The 12,391-nt window shown below is 53.3% G+C and overlaps 1 protein-coding gene across 1 annotated transcript in view; it reads right to left on the reverse strand.

Moving 5' to 3' along the window:
* The window catches only part of VAX2 (ventral anterior homeobox 2), a 54,398-nt gene extending 45,349 nt beyond the window's left edge, over positions 1 to 9,049 (reverse strand). Inside the window, exon 1 of the mRNA XM_063136058.1 lies at positions 8,776 to 9,049. Within this exon, the coding sequence (XP_062992128.1) occupies positions 8,776 to 9,049 (274 nt within the window). The remainder of the gene's footprint in view (positions 1 to 8,775) is intronic.
* Positions 9,050 to 12,391: the final 3,342 nt, after the last annotated feature.

The following is a 12,391-nucleotide window of genomic DNA, read 5'->3' on the forward strand; positions in this document are numbered from 1 at the left end:
AAAAAAACACGAAAAAATAATCTATTATTATTATTATTATTATTATTATTATTATTATTATTATTATTTTACTACATAGTTGGTAGACTGGGGAGAAATAAATCACTGTTTCTGCACCCTTCAATAGCCGTAATTGTCCCGAGTTTATCAATTGCCACCAATTTTTGAGAAGAAAAGCCGCCATTTCCCCTCTAAAATGATCTCGCAAAAGCAAAAGCAAAAGCAAAAGCAGACTCTATTTTCAGTTAAAAAGGAGAGGTGGAATGAAACCCTAACCCTGTAGTCGATTTCCATTCATTTTAGGGGATGTTGCGCAAGAGAACTCCCTCCCCTCCCGGATTATGATGGTCTCTGGGTTTTCTCCCCCTGCAAGGCTTGTGGGAAAACATTCTCCCGAAACCAACTCCCCTCCCAAGTTCATTATGCCATATTTTTTTTCTTGGTCAGAAGAAAATATTTAGTCTGATGATTATGATAAATTAAAAATGAAGCGTTGCTATAGCGATTGCCACCCACTCCGCGTGGCAGAAAAAGGCCTGGAGTTTGAAGAGATCTTAAGGAAACACACCGGGAGGGGGGGGGAGGGGGCGAGGGGGCGTTGCTCCAGCCCAAATAAAAAGGAATAAACCCGACTCCAGATAAACAGGTCGCTGAGAGCTACTATGGAACCGTGGCCAATTATTTATTTATTTTTACACCGTTTTCAAGGCCGGGCTCCTAATCGTATTTAAACCCACTGGGAAATCGTTTCTGGGACAACAAGGAGATCAGTTTCCAAGCGGATGCAGCGGGAAGGTCTCCTCCACAAGCCCCACTGAAATGAATGGCGGCTCTGCAAGAGAACCACTGTGTTTCTAATGGGATTGCGCCCTATTCCATGGGCCCTATTCAGTGTTTGGGGGGGGTGGCGGGGGGGGGAATAAAATGCAGGCCTCTCTGCTTGTGCTGCTAAAAACAGGGCCTTTCCTTGGCCTTCTTCTTCTTCTTCTTCTTCTTCTTCTTCTTCTTCTTCTTCTTCTTCTTCTTCTTCTTCTTCTTCTTCTTCTTCTTCTTTTCATTCAACCCATTGCTCTCTCCTCTCTAACACCACCACCAAGGAAGAATTCAACCTCGGGAGGAAAAAATGGAACGAGAAAGAGAGAGAGAAACGTGACAGGGATTATATCCAGAAGGAAATTCCAGGCCGGATTTTATAAAATGTAGATGTACGGAAAGCTTCCTTCTAAGAAACGAACGCTAGGCTACAAACAGATAGAGAGAAATAAAAATAATAATAATAAATAACAATATTAATGACGACGACAACGATTTTGGCCTTGAGACTAGACACGTTTCCTTGCCATAAATTCCCCTGAAACCATGAGGCCTTGGCTTCAGCCTAAACACGTCGAAGTGCCGCGTGTGTTCACATGCTTTGGCCCCAATCCAACACGGAACTCATTCCGCTTAAGACGTCTGATTGCAGCCCTGGACTTCCTATGGACTATCGCCTTGTGATTTGGCCAACAGCTACCCCCTTTGTGCCTCCATTTTGTGACAGCTCGGGGCGGGGTGGGGGGCTTGGCGGTAAAATGGAGGAAATCTCATGTTTTTAATTGAAGGAGCCGGAATCTCCAGGCTCCACAAGAAGGCGAGCCGAGAACACGAACTGGATTCGGGGTGGAAAGGGCCAGGACGGGTGTGTGGGGAGAATCCCCCCCAACACTCACACACCTCGGGCTGTTTCTTTTAAAGATCAAATGTTCCATTTCCTCAGCAGATCCACACTGGGACCGCCAGACCCTGAACGCGGGATGCCCACTGCAAAGGCTTCTGCAGGACGGAAGAGCGCCCTAGAAACCTTTCTTGAAAGAATTCAGATCTTGTGTTTATTTCTCAGGGCCCGAGGCCCCAACTGGCTGGCACCTCAATTCGGAACGCAGCATGGGGCACGATCCAGCAAGAAGGACTTCCTTTACTCAGTGGGAAGTCCAATCGCCTTCAAGGCAAGGAAATCAATAGTCCCCCAGATAGCTAACCACCCTTTTTGGTGTGTATTTTAAAAACGAAAACGGCATTCCCTTTTCTGCTGCTCTAAAGTATATTTCAACTTGTAATTTTGTTACCATCGGTGGATACGACAAATTATTCAGCTGGAAAAAAAAAAAAGAATCTTAAATGAGGAAACAGGATTTATGCAGTTTTAAGAGGCCTTTCTGCATAAACTCGTGAAGAGAATGTTAGTATTAAAATAGATATTTACCTATCTTTGTTTTTAATCAACTCCCCAAAACTGTTTACAGACAATGCGGTTCCGGAAGGCTGTGTGCAGAAGTTTTGCTGAGGGGGAAATCCCCGTGATCTTATGGGGTTGCTTTGGTCTTACTCAAAAATGGCGAAAGCGCTTGCTTCTGTTTGCCAGCAATTTAGTAGTGGGCACGATCCAATCCAAATTAAGCACTTTCAATGGGAAAGATTTAAATCAATGGCACTTTAAAGTGCCTCATTTTGGCTGGAACCTGCCTCTTGTCCAGTGTGGAATTTGGTTAGCAAAGATCACCTTTCTCTGTCTTTGATTTTGTTGTGTAGCAATCTATCATCTACCCTCTTGAAGGGTGTAGCTACATAATTTTAAAACCCTGGGCTAAATGCTCTTATAAGAGATCTCCTGCGTTTTTGTATTCCGGATATTTTAGAACAATAACAACAAAACAGTTTGCCAACTCTGATTTACAAAACAAACTAACAAAACAAAACTTTGAGTATGTAAAATTTATTTATTTTTTAAACTCCCTTAAATCATAGCACTATCACGACTAAAAAATTTAAATGGAGTTTGCTTCTGCTGGCCTGATGCCCTCATCACCTGCTGCTCTGTGGCTCGTCATTTGCGGTGTGTGTGTGTGAGAGAGAGAGAGAGAGTGGGTTGTGGGGCCCTGGAGTTTGGCTCCAAGCTCAAGCCCTTAGCTGCACCACTGTGTGCGTGTATAGGAGTATTTATTTACCGGGCGGTCGTATACATGTCTACTCAGAAGCGAACCCCATTGAGTTCGATGAGGTAAGTGGGTATAGGATTGCAGCCATGTTGTATTTCTATATCACTTTTTTTTTAAGCCAACCAAGGTTGTTTACAAAAAGTTTAGAAAATAAAAGGCATAATAAAAAACAAAACAAAAAAATAACACATTTAAACACACACACACACACACACACACACACCCCACACTTAAAAACCACATCTCACTATCTCCAAATCAGCCTGGTTAGGATCCTAGCATTATGCATCGTGCTGTATTTAGGTGTCCTCGTGGCCTGGGGATGACCCCGGCTTCTCCCAAGGTATCCTCCAACCATCAGCTTTAAAAGGAGGCCAAAGTGGTACACACACTTCTGCGCACGCAGAAATAGCAAGCTCTGTTCTGCTCCCCGCCCTAAATCCCTTGTAAACCGCTCCCCCCCCACCCCCACGCCATGAGATGTGTCCCTTCACAGACACATGCGCCTTGCAAAAACAAAACACAGCAAACCACACCTCCTCATAACTTCCTAGGGCGAAATTGACATGATGAACTTGAAACATACTAGAGGCTTCATCGGCGGCTTTCCCCGGCGCGGGATGCCAGGGCGAACGGCCTTAGAAACAGGTCAGGGGGCTGAGTGACCGAGACGAGGGCCGGGGAGGGGCTACATTCAGAAATATGTTTTCTGTCGAAAGGGAAAAAAATCTAGAGCGGGGACGGGGGGACGGGGACGTATATATGGAAAAGAAAGGGTTTCTAGTTCTCCACCAAGAGAGGGAAACAGGCAGGCAGACAGAATTGCAAAGAAGGAAGGAAGCGCAGGCGTGATACAGATCGCCCGGAAGATGAAAGCCGGCGGGAGAAAGAGAGAGAGAGAGAGAGAGAGAGAGAGAGAGAGAGAGAGAGAGAGAGAGAGAGAAACAAGGGTGTCTCTGGGCCAGAAAAAATAGTGGTGAAAGGAAGAGCCCGGGAAGAAATACAGGGTCGTGGCGTTTATAAAAATGTAACTTACGTAAAAAGATCATTGAGTTAAGAGGCTAAGTTACACAAGCGTCCCTTGAAAATTGCCCTAAGTGCAGGTGGAGTGTGTGTGTGTGTGTGTGTGTGTGTGTGTGTGTGTGTGTGTGTAAGTTGCCCCTTGGATGGGATTTTGTCTCTATTCCGCCTGTGTGAAGGATCTAACAACCAGCTCTGGGCACAACCCACCCGAGAAGGTTTCCTGTGTAAAATCCATGGGCCCTGATGGAAGGCCCTGTGCTGAAATCTCTCCCACTGGTTTCAACGTGGCTTTAAAAGCGCTTAACAGTACAATCCTAGACATACTGAATCAGTACTATTAAATTTAACGGCGTGCTTACTCCCAGGTAAGTGGCGATATGATTTCAGCCTAATTTAGCCTCCATCGTGCCCCAAATGGCAACAAAGTTGAGCTGTTTATTTGTTTATGGCCAACGGACCATTTATTTGTTTATGGACATGATTTGCTTTCCGTCACAAATTAGCAGTACAGCACTGTGCTACCAAAGCGAATGAACAAATGAACATTCAATTAAATATCAATGAAACCAAATATTTGTTTTTCAAAGGAACACCACTCAGTAGGAGTACAGCAATTAAATAGCACTTAGGTGGGGTTATATAACACAGGGCTATCAAAATAATGTAGGGCACGATCCAGACCCTACACTGTTGTTCCCCACCTCAATCCAAGTGGAGAGGTGGGTAAGAAATAAATTATTATGATTATTATTAAACAGGGTATCTGAATCACACCTATTTCAACAGGACGGGCTTTACGTATCTGCTTGGGAGCACTGAGATCAACAGAATTTGCGCAGGGCCTAAAAGGTCCGGCTGCATTTGGGCTCTTCAGCTCTGTTTCGAGGACCACTTGAGTCAAAACGCTATCTGGATCGAGGACCATTTACTTCCTTTGAAGTTAACTGAACAGCCTGCTAAAATCCCAGACCACCTGAGTGAGAAGCCAGCCGCCCTGGGATCACTTATGACCAAGTAAACGCGCATTTCGTTGGACATCGACATTTCCGTAGCAGAGGGCTTGAGGGCCACGCCTTGAGAGGCGAGCAGTGTTATTTTGCAAAAGCCTTGCCTGCGAACGTCAGTGTCAAAAGGCCTGAGAAGGCAAGGAGGTGCGGGGATACCTCCTGATGGACACACGCGAATAAACTGGTGGTTTATACAAACATTGAACGTATCTGCTTTTTATACCTATAATGAAATCGTTATCTAATCTATCTGTCTATCTATCTCGCCATCCACAGATCAACACATTTATCAGCGACATTTCCCAGTAAACTGAAGAACACACACACAGAGAGACAGAGAGAGAGAGAGAGAGAGAGAGAGAGAGAGAAGCAGCAACACGGGAATCTGTCTAAAATCACTGTGTAGGGAGCCATCTTTAATTCCAGTAGTATCCAAGGCCGCACTGGGGAAATGTAAAGAGAAACAGATGAGGGCCCTGGCGCCATTGAACGATACCTGCCCTGTGTTTACTGCTTCGGGCTTTGCACGGAAAGACGGACAGGCAGATTCCGCGGGCGATTTTCCTCTATCATCTATTCATCCAGCCACACGCAGAGATGGCAACGTTCGCTCCTTCGGCCTTCCTGCCCTTCCTTCCTTCCACAAACATCGGCCCAGGCCCACGGCCTTTGCATATCCCCGCCTGTGCAACTTCTTTCCACCCCCCCCCCCCAAATATTCCAAACTTGCACGTTTGAAGAATGCAACCAGTATCTCTCTTCCCTGCTCCTTAAAGGGGGGGGGGGTTAAGAGAGGAGGAAAGCCCGATTTGGAGTGGGGGGCGGGCGGACTCGGAGAAACGCGGGGCGGTTTGCGTGAGACGCTCCCTGGGGCTTGTTTTGTCGCTTTGTTTTTCCTTTTCCTTCCCTCTTCCGCTTTCGCAACATGTTTTAAAAGCAAAGTGAAACAAAACAAAAAATTAAAAGTCTCCATGGAAAAAAATGCCTCATTTAAAACGGAGACTTTCGTGTGGGGTGCATGAATCACGGAATAGGGGGGGGGGGATTCGTTTGCCTGGCTGAGGTCTAAAGCCCAGCAGTGGCTGGAACAATGAGGAGGAGGGCCAAAGGCGGGGGGGGGGGGGCGGCGAGCGAGTTTCTAGGCCTTTCCATTCCCAGCCGCCAACCCTCCAGGCCTGCCGGCCTGCTTGCCTCACCTCTTGGGCAGGATCTACACTACTGCTTATAACGGTTTATAATGGTTATGACAACTGTTCAGGCCGAGGACACATGACATATACAGTTTTCATACCGTTTTAAACGTGTTCTATCCTGGGGATTCCCATTGACACGGGCCCTGCGGTGGGACCTCCGCAGCCCTTTGGGGCGTCTTTAGAAAACGCAAAGCCGGAGAGGGTCCGGAGAAGCCCCGGGGCCTGGCTGCCCCTGCAATTTCCACCTGGGAGGAAGGAGAAGAAAGGGCCTCGATTCGGCATGAGGATGAGCGAACAAACCAGCGCGCGACGGAGGGACATCTCTAGCAAGGCCGCGGCGGGGGCCGCCCAGTCGAAGACGAGCGCGCACAGGCCCAGGCCCACCAGCCCTAAGCCCTGGGAGGCGTGTTAGAATTTCCCGAAATTCATTCTCTTTAAAAGAGCGTCTGTTTTGGGGCGTGATGGTGGGCCAAAGGCCGTCAGTACATCCAAAGTCAGCGGCAGGAAATTATCTCTAGCTGCTGCCCACCCATCAGACACACACCAAACCTTGGAACGAAAGAGAAAAGAAGGAAACCTTGCAAATGGCAAGAAGCAGGCGAGGGCGGGCGGAACCGGGCTCCGGGTGGGTGGCGGGAACAGCGTCCATATGAGGCGAAACGCGGTGCGCGCGGAGACGGAGTGGCACTCGGGCACCTCGACCCGAAAACCTGGAACTCGGGCCCTTTCTACCCCTAAGGATTATCCCAGGCAACTGGAGGGCCCGTCCCTGCCTGCTCCCGGAATCCCCTGTGTGTCACTTGGATGCACAGGGATGATCCCGGGGGGGGGGGGGGGAAGGCAGGTGTAGAAACGGCCTAGGACGGCCCAGAGACGAGGGACGGAACATCGAGGCAAAAGCAGCGAAGGGTCACATTTATTCTATCATATGCAAGTGACGGTGTAGACATTTGCCATTAAAGGGGCATACTAGGGGCAGACCGAAAGACAATCGCGAAAGACCAACTGATGGTCGCCTGAACGTTCTGGACTTCAGGAAACCGCGAGCCCTGCTGCCTTCCACAGCCTCGGGGAACCCATCTCTTGAAGGCAGGCAGGCAGGCAGGCAGGCAGGCAGGCAGGTCGAGAGACGGGCCTCCTCCGTGCTCCCTTTCGCCCCGGTTCCTTTAGCATACATTCACTTGGGGGGTCGGGATTCTTGATCCGAATCGCGACCCCCGCGACCCTCTCCAAATTCCTCTCCAATTGGATGAAAAGGAAACGGTCTGTTTCCACGGTGGTGGTGGTGGTGGTGGTGGTGGTGGTGGGGCACCAGCACCGAGACTGGGGCCAAGGGTTGCGCCTGCGCCTGGGCTGAGCCGGGGGCGCCAGAGGCCAGAGGCAGCCCCAGGGCGCGTTCTCCTGCCTCTTCCTCCCCTTCGCGAGCAAAAGGCTCTTGTGCGAAGAGCGAGAGAGGAGGGAGAAGTCTTCGCTTCGGACTCGCTGATGCTGCCGTGACGCCGTTTTCCTGCGACCAGTGTTTGCAAGCCCAGGCAGCCACCTGGCACCAGCCCCCCTCGCCCACACGCACCAGAGGCATGGGGCGGGTATCGGAGGGGGGGCTGGAGGGGGCAGAGGGACGGGTCAGACACCCCCACCCCCCACAACCCTGACCCCCACCCCGTTCTATCAGGCGCTTGAAGGATTCCAGCCTCCCCCCACCCCACCCCACTCCCAAAACACACCTTCGTTCAAAACGGCCTCTCTCTCCATCTCCACCCCGAAAGATGCGCCGGCACAAGAGCTGCCCTGGGCCGCCTTCGTTGAGAAGGGGCCAACTGCGGCCAGCGGAGGAAGACTTCGGGGTGGGGTGGGGTGGGGTAGAAAGGGGAGGCAAATCCTCCAAGGAGGGGGCGATGCGGGGAGGAGGAAGTGCCGGCTGGCCAGTTAGGGCTGGAGGGCTGGGTGGAAAACCACACCGGCGAAGTTGAGGCCCAGCTCGGGCTCCGGGCGAAGGGGGAAGGCGTATAGGGGGGCTGGCGGCGGCGAGGAGAGGCGCAAGGAGGTCTGGTTGGGATCGAGGAAGCCAAGGAGAAGCGGGGCTTAGAGGTCTGGGGAGAGAAAGGAGGCTGGGGGGGGTGCGCTTTGGAGAGGGCCAGAGAGTGTGATGAGGGGTGTGCGCGAAGGGGAGGCAGAAGGGCGAGAGATACATCTTTGCAGAAAGGCAGGGCTGCTTTTTCTTTCTTTCTTTCTTTCTTTCTTTTTGTTAGACGGAGGGGGGCTGCCTTGAAATTCGTAGAGGGGCAGGGGAGGAGGGAAGGAAGAGAAAAGGAAGCGTCGTCGGGCACCGTCTTTGGAGAGAGGGGGCTGGGGTTTGGGAGGGGTGTGGGGGCACTGGCCTGAGGGGAGGTGTGGGGCAGAAAAGCCAAATAGGGAATGCGGCAGGAGAGGGGGGGGGCGCGGGGGGGGTTCCAGGGCAGCGAGGGAGCTGGGCTGGGGCGGGCAGGCGGGACGGGATGGGACGGGACGGAGCGGAGCAGCGGCAGAAGCGCAGCCGCCAGAGTCGACGCGTCTCCCCCCTCGGAGCCCGGCCCTTACCTCGCACCAGGATCCGGCGGCAGTAGTCCGCCTCGCCGGCCGAGGCCTGGCTGTCGGTCTCCGGGGCGCACTCCTTGGAGGAGCCGGGGCTGGATGCCGACGTCGCGGCCGCCAAGTCCTTGATGCCGCCGCCGCCGCCGCCGCCGCCTCCCGCGGCCCCTGCGCGCAACTTTGCGCTCTCCAGCGCCGCGCGGCTCTCCTTGTCCCGGACGCGCTCTGGGGGGTCGCCCAGGAGGAGGGCGCGCCTGCCTGCCTCGCTCCCCCCATCGCTCATGCCTGGGGGCGTCCCCGCGGGATGGAACATCCACCGGCTCACCCCCCCCACGCCCCACGCCCGCGCGCACCTCGCTCCTCTCCCTCTGCCCCCCAATCGGCGCCTCAGCAGTCGGGGACCGGGAATCCCAGCAGCAGGGTGATCCAGGCGAGCAGCATGGTGGGCGGCGAACCTCCCCCTGCTCCCCCCTTCGCCCTAGACTTTTTAAAAAATCGGTGGGTGCTGAATTGGGCGCGGGGGGGTGCGTTCCCTGGATCGCCCTCCTTAGGAGAGGCAGCGGGACGAAGGGAGGCGATGGAGCAGCCGAAGCGCGGCGAACTTCCCCCGTCCGGATCCGGGCTCCTGCTCTCCCGCCAGCCCCATGGATCCCCTCCCCGTCAGGCAGCCCGGGCCAAACTTGGCCGGCCCGGCCTGCCCGCGGGAGCGCCCCTTCGGCCCCCGTCCATCGCCCCTGCGCTGCGCCTCCGCCTGGCTCCCCCGCTCGTTCCTCCTCTCCCTCCCTCCGTCTCTCTCTGATGAGCAAAGGCAGAAAAGACCAGACGCGAGATGCCAGAGCGCAGCTAAGCCGGCCCTCCCCCCCGCCCTCCCCCTCCCTCCCTCCCTCTCTCCGGCTTTGCCCTCCCCTTCACATCCTTGCAGGTTGGACGTGCCGCGGGTGGGAGGGGGGGTCGAGGCGTCGTTGGCAACGTGGGCGGAGAGAGCATTTCGGGGAGGGGAGGGGGCAGCGAAAAACAGGCGGCGACGGAGGAGGAGGGAGAGCGAAGGCCGGGAGACAGCCCGCCCCCGGTCTCCGCCCCCGGTCCACCCACCGCCTCCCCTGGCTGCGCCGAAGCATTTGTTGAAGAAAGACATTCCCCGGCACTGGGGCTTTTTAGGTTCCTCTGGCGCGGCGGTGGGGGGGGGGAGTGGAGGAAGAGGGGGCAGCGGAGCGACGAGCGAGCCGGGGAAGCAAAGCAGCAATTTCAAATTGACTGGCGGCCACACACGCAATTTCCTGCTTGCGAGTCCCTCGCCATTCATTGGCAAACAAAGACTCGCCGCTCTGCGCCACTCTCCCCCCCCCCCCACCAACCCCGCGCTCCCCGTTCCGCAAGGAAGCCCCCTGGCTTCAGCCTCCGCTTACCCGAAGCACCAGCCGGGGCAGGGGGGCATCACAATAACAACCTCAACCCCCACCACAGCCACACCAACAACCCGCGCAAGAGTCCGTGGGCCGCGGGTGCGCTCGGTCCTGCTCTGCATGTTTGTGTGGGGCGGGAGCAGGACGCGCGTCCCGCTGTCAGGGGAGTTAAAGGGAAGAAGTTTCAAGCCGCGGCTGCCGTCGGTTCCAGGCTCCCGGCGGCCGCCGCTTCCAAACAGTTGTGCGCGTCCGTTCCAGGACCCCAACCCAGGAAGGCTGCGGGCGCTGCCTGGGCGAGAGGGGCGCGCGGCGGGCCAGCCAGCCAGCCAGCCAGCCAGCCAGCCAGCCAGCGAAGCCCCTCCGGAGGGATGGAGGGATGGATGGATGGATGGAGGGATGGATGGAGAGGCGGCGATGCAGATGGAGAGGTGAATGGTGCTTCTGGCGTCTTGTTTTGGTGTTTGAACAGGCGGATGAAAACGTCTCGCCCACTTTGCAAGGTGCCCTTCGGCGGCCGCTTCATTAGGGGAGCGCTGATTATTATGATTAGGAGAGCAGCTGAAAGGGAAATGGGAGGGTTGGCGTGATCCTGAAACATTTTCTTTTGACACACACACACAGACAGACAGAGAAATAGACGGTGCTTTTTAGATTTCTAAGCAACCTCTTTTCTTTCTTTCTTTTTTTTTAAAAAGGCGAGCGGGTGTGTGGAGAGAATAATGTGATAATGCAGGTCTATTTGGGTGGGGAGCTGATTTTATTGTGTGTCTACAGAAAGATATTTCTCTTCCCCCCCCCCCCCGGCCCTTCCGCCTCCCATCATCTCTGGAAATGCCCCCCCCGCGCCCCACCCCACCCCTGTTGATCCAGCTCAGCGAAAGATCTTTTACAGAACCAGAATTAGTCGCTTGTGTGCAGTTTAATAGCTGCTGCTCTTGAATGACAGATTTTCACCTGGCTGACAAGTGATCCTCGAATTGTGCCTTTCTCCTGCCTCGTCTACTCTGAGTGATTTATTTTCTGGGCAGTGGGTGGGGAAGTAAACCTGGGAATTCCAAACAGAAATTATATAGTGGCACAGTCGTGTAGGAGCGCCTTCCAGCAACCTGCTTTTACAGCCAAGAGGGGAACTGTGTGCCCTAAAACACACGATTTGCAATTACCTCCACATTACTCCTGCTCTTCAGACAGTTAAATTTAGTCCCGACCAAATCGGTGGAACAACCCACTTGCTCTTAACTGAAGTGTTTTCAATGGGACCACTAGCTTTGTCTGGATCAGGGCCTCCGCTCTTCTATTCCTCTGCCTTTCAGGCTCAGGCAGAATCTAGGTTTGTTGTAATTTCATTTTCTAGGTGCTTCGTTCACGTTGCAATCCTGTGCATATTTACTCAAAAGTAAATCCAACTGATTTCAATGGGACTTGCTCCTGAGCTTACAGGATTTAAGCCTCGGAGGTCTTCTGCTGGTGTCATTTCTGGACGAGGCTGCCTTTCCTTCTACAGGCCCTAGAAATTAGACGGTGTTGCTGCTCAGGAAACGTACCCGATGACTCCTGCTTGACGCACCAGCGGCAGCAAAGGCTGCGGGCAGTTCCCAGCCAACTCGTGGCCTAAGATTATTCACAGAATGTTGAAAGCAAGAAATCCGGCCTTTTGGGTTCCGGGGAAACTCTTCACATTGGGGGTGGCTTCTCCGTAAAAAGCCATAACACGCTTGCGGGTATTTTTTCGGTGTTTTGTATAATTTCCAAAAAGGAGAAAGCAGAAAGCGCCTTGATATTAGGACACGATCGAATCCAAGTTGCAGTACCAGCCCATGCTGCCGACTTGGAAGTGAATCCCACTTTGTTCAAGCGTGCATAGGATCGTGGCCTTAAGCACATTTTCGCTCCTCGTTGGTTTCCCAGATCACGTGCCTACATCTCCCCAGTGAAGCCAACGGACCTTCCCTCCTTCTTGCCTTCGCTGGGATGGTGTTGGGCAAATGCGCCAGAGACAGAAGCCAAAGCCGGTCCTAGCAAGCAAGCGATTCTCCTGCTCAAGCCCCGATGCAATGAACTGGCTCTCGCTGAGCTCCAGTTCGTCTCATGGAGGGAGGGGGTTGCGCAGGAGAAGTTTCGGCTAGATTGGACCCATCGGTTTTATTTATTTATTATTAAATTTATATACCGCCCCATAGCCGGAGCTCTCTGGGCGGTTTACAAAAGTTAGGGTTTTAAAT

This window comes from Elgaria multicarinata, chromosome 10, assembly GCF_023053635.1.
Source record: "Elgaria multicarinata webbii isolate HBS135686 ecotype San Diego chromosome 10, rElgMul1.1.pri, whole genome shotgun sequence".
NCBI lineage: Eukaryota > Metazoa > Chordata > Lepidosauria > Squamata > Anguidae > Elgaria > Elgaria multicarinata.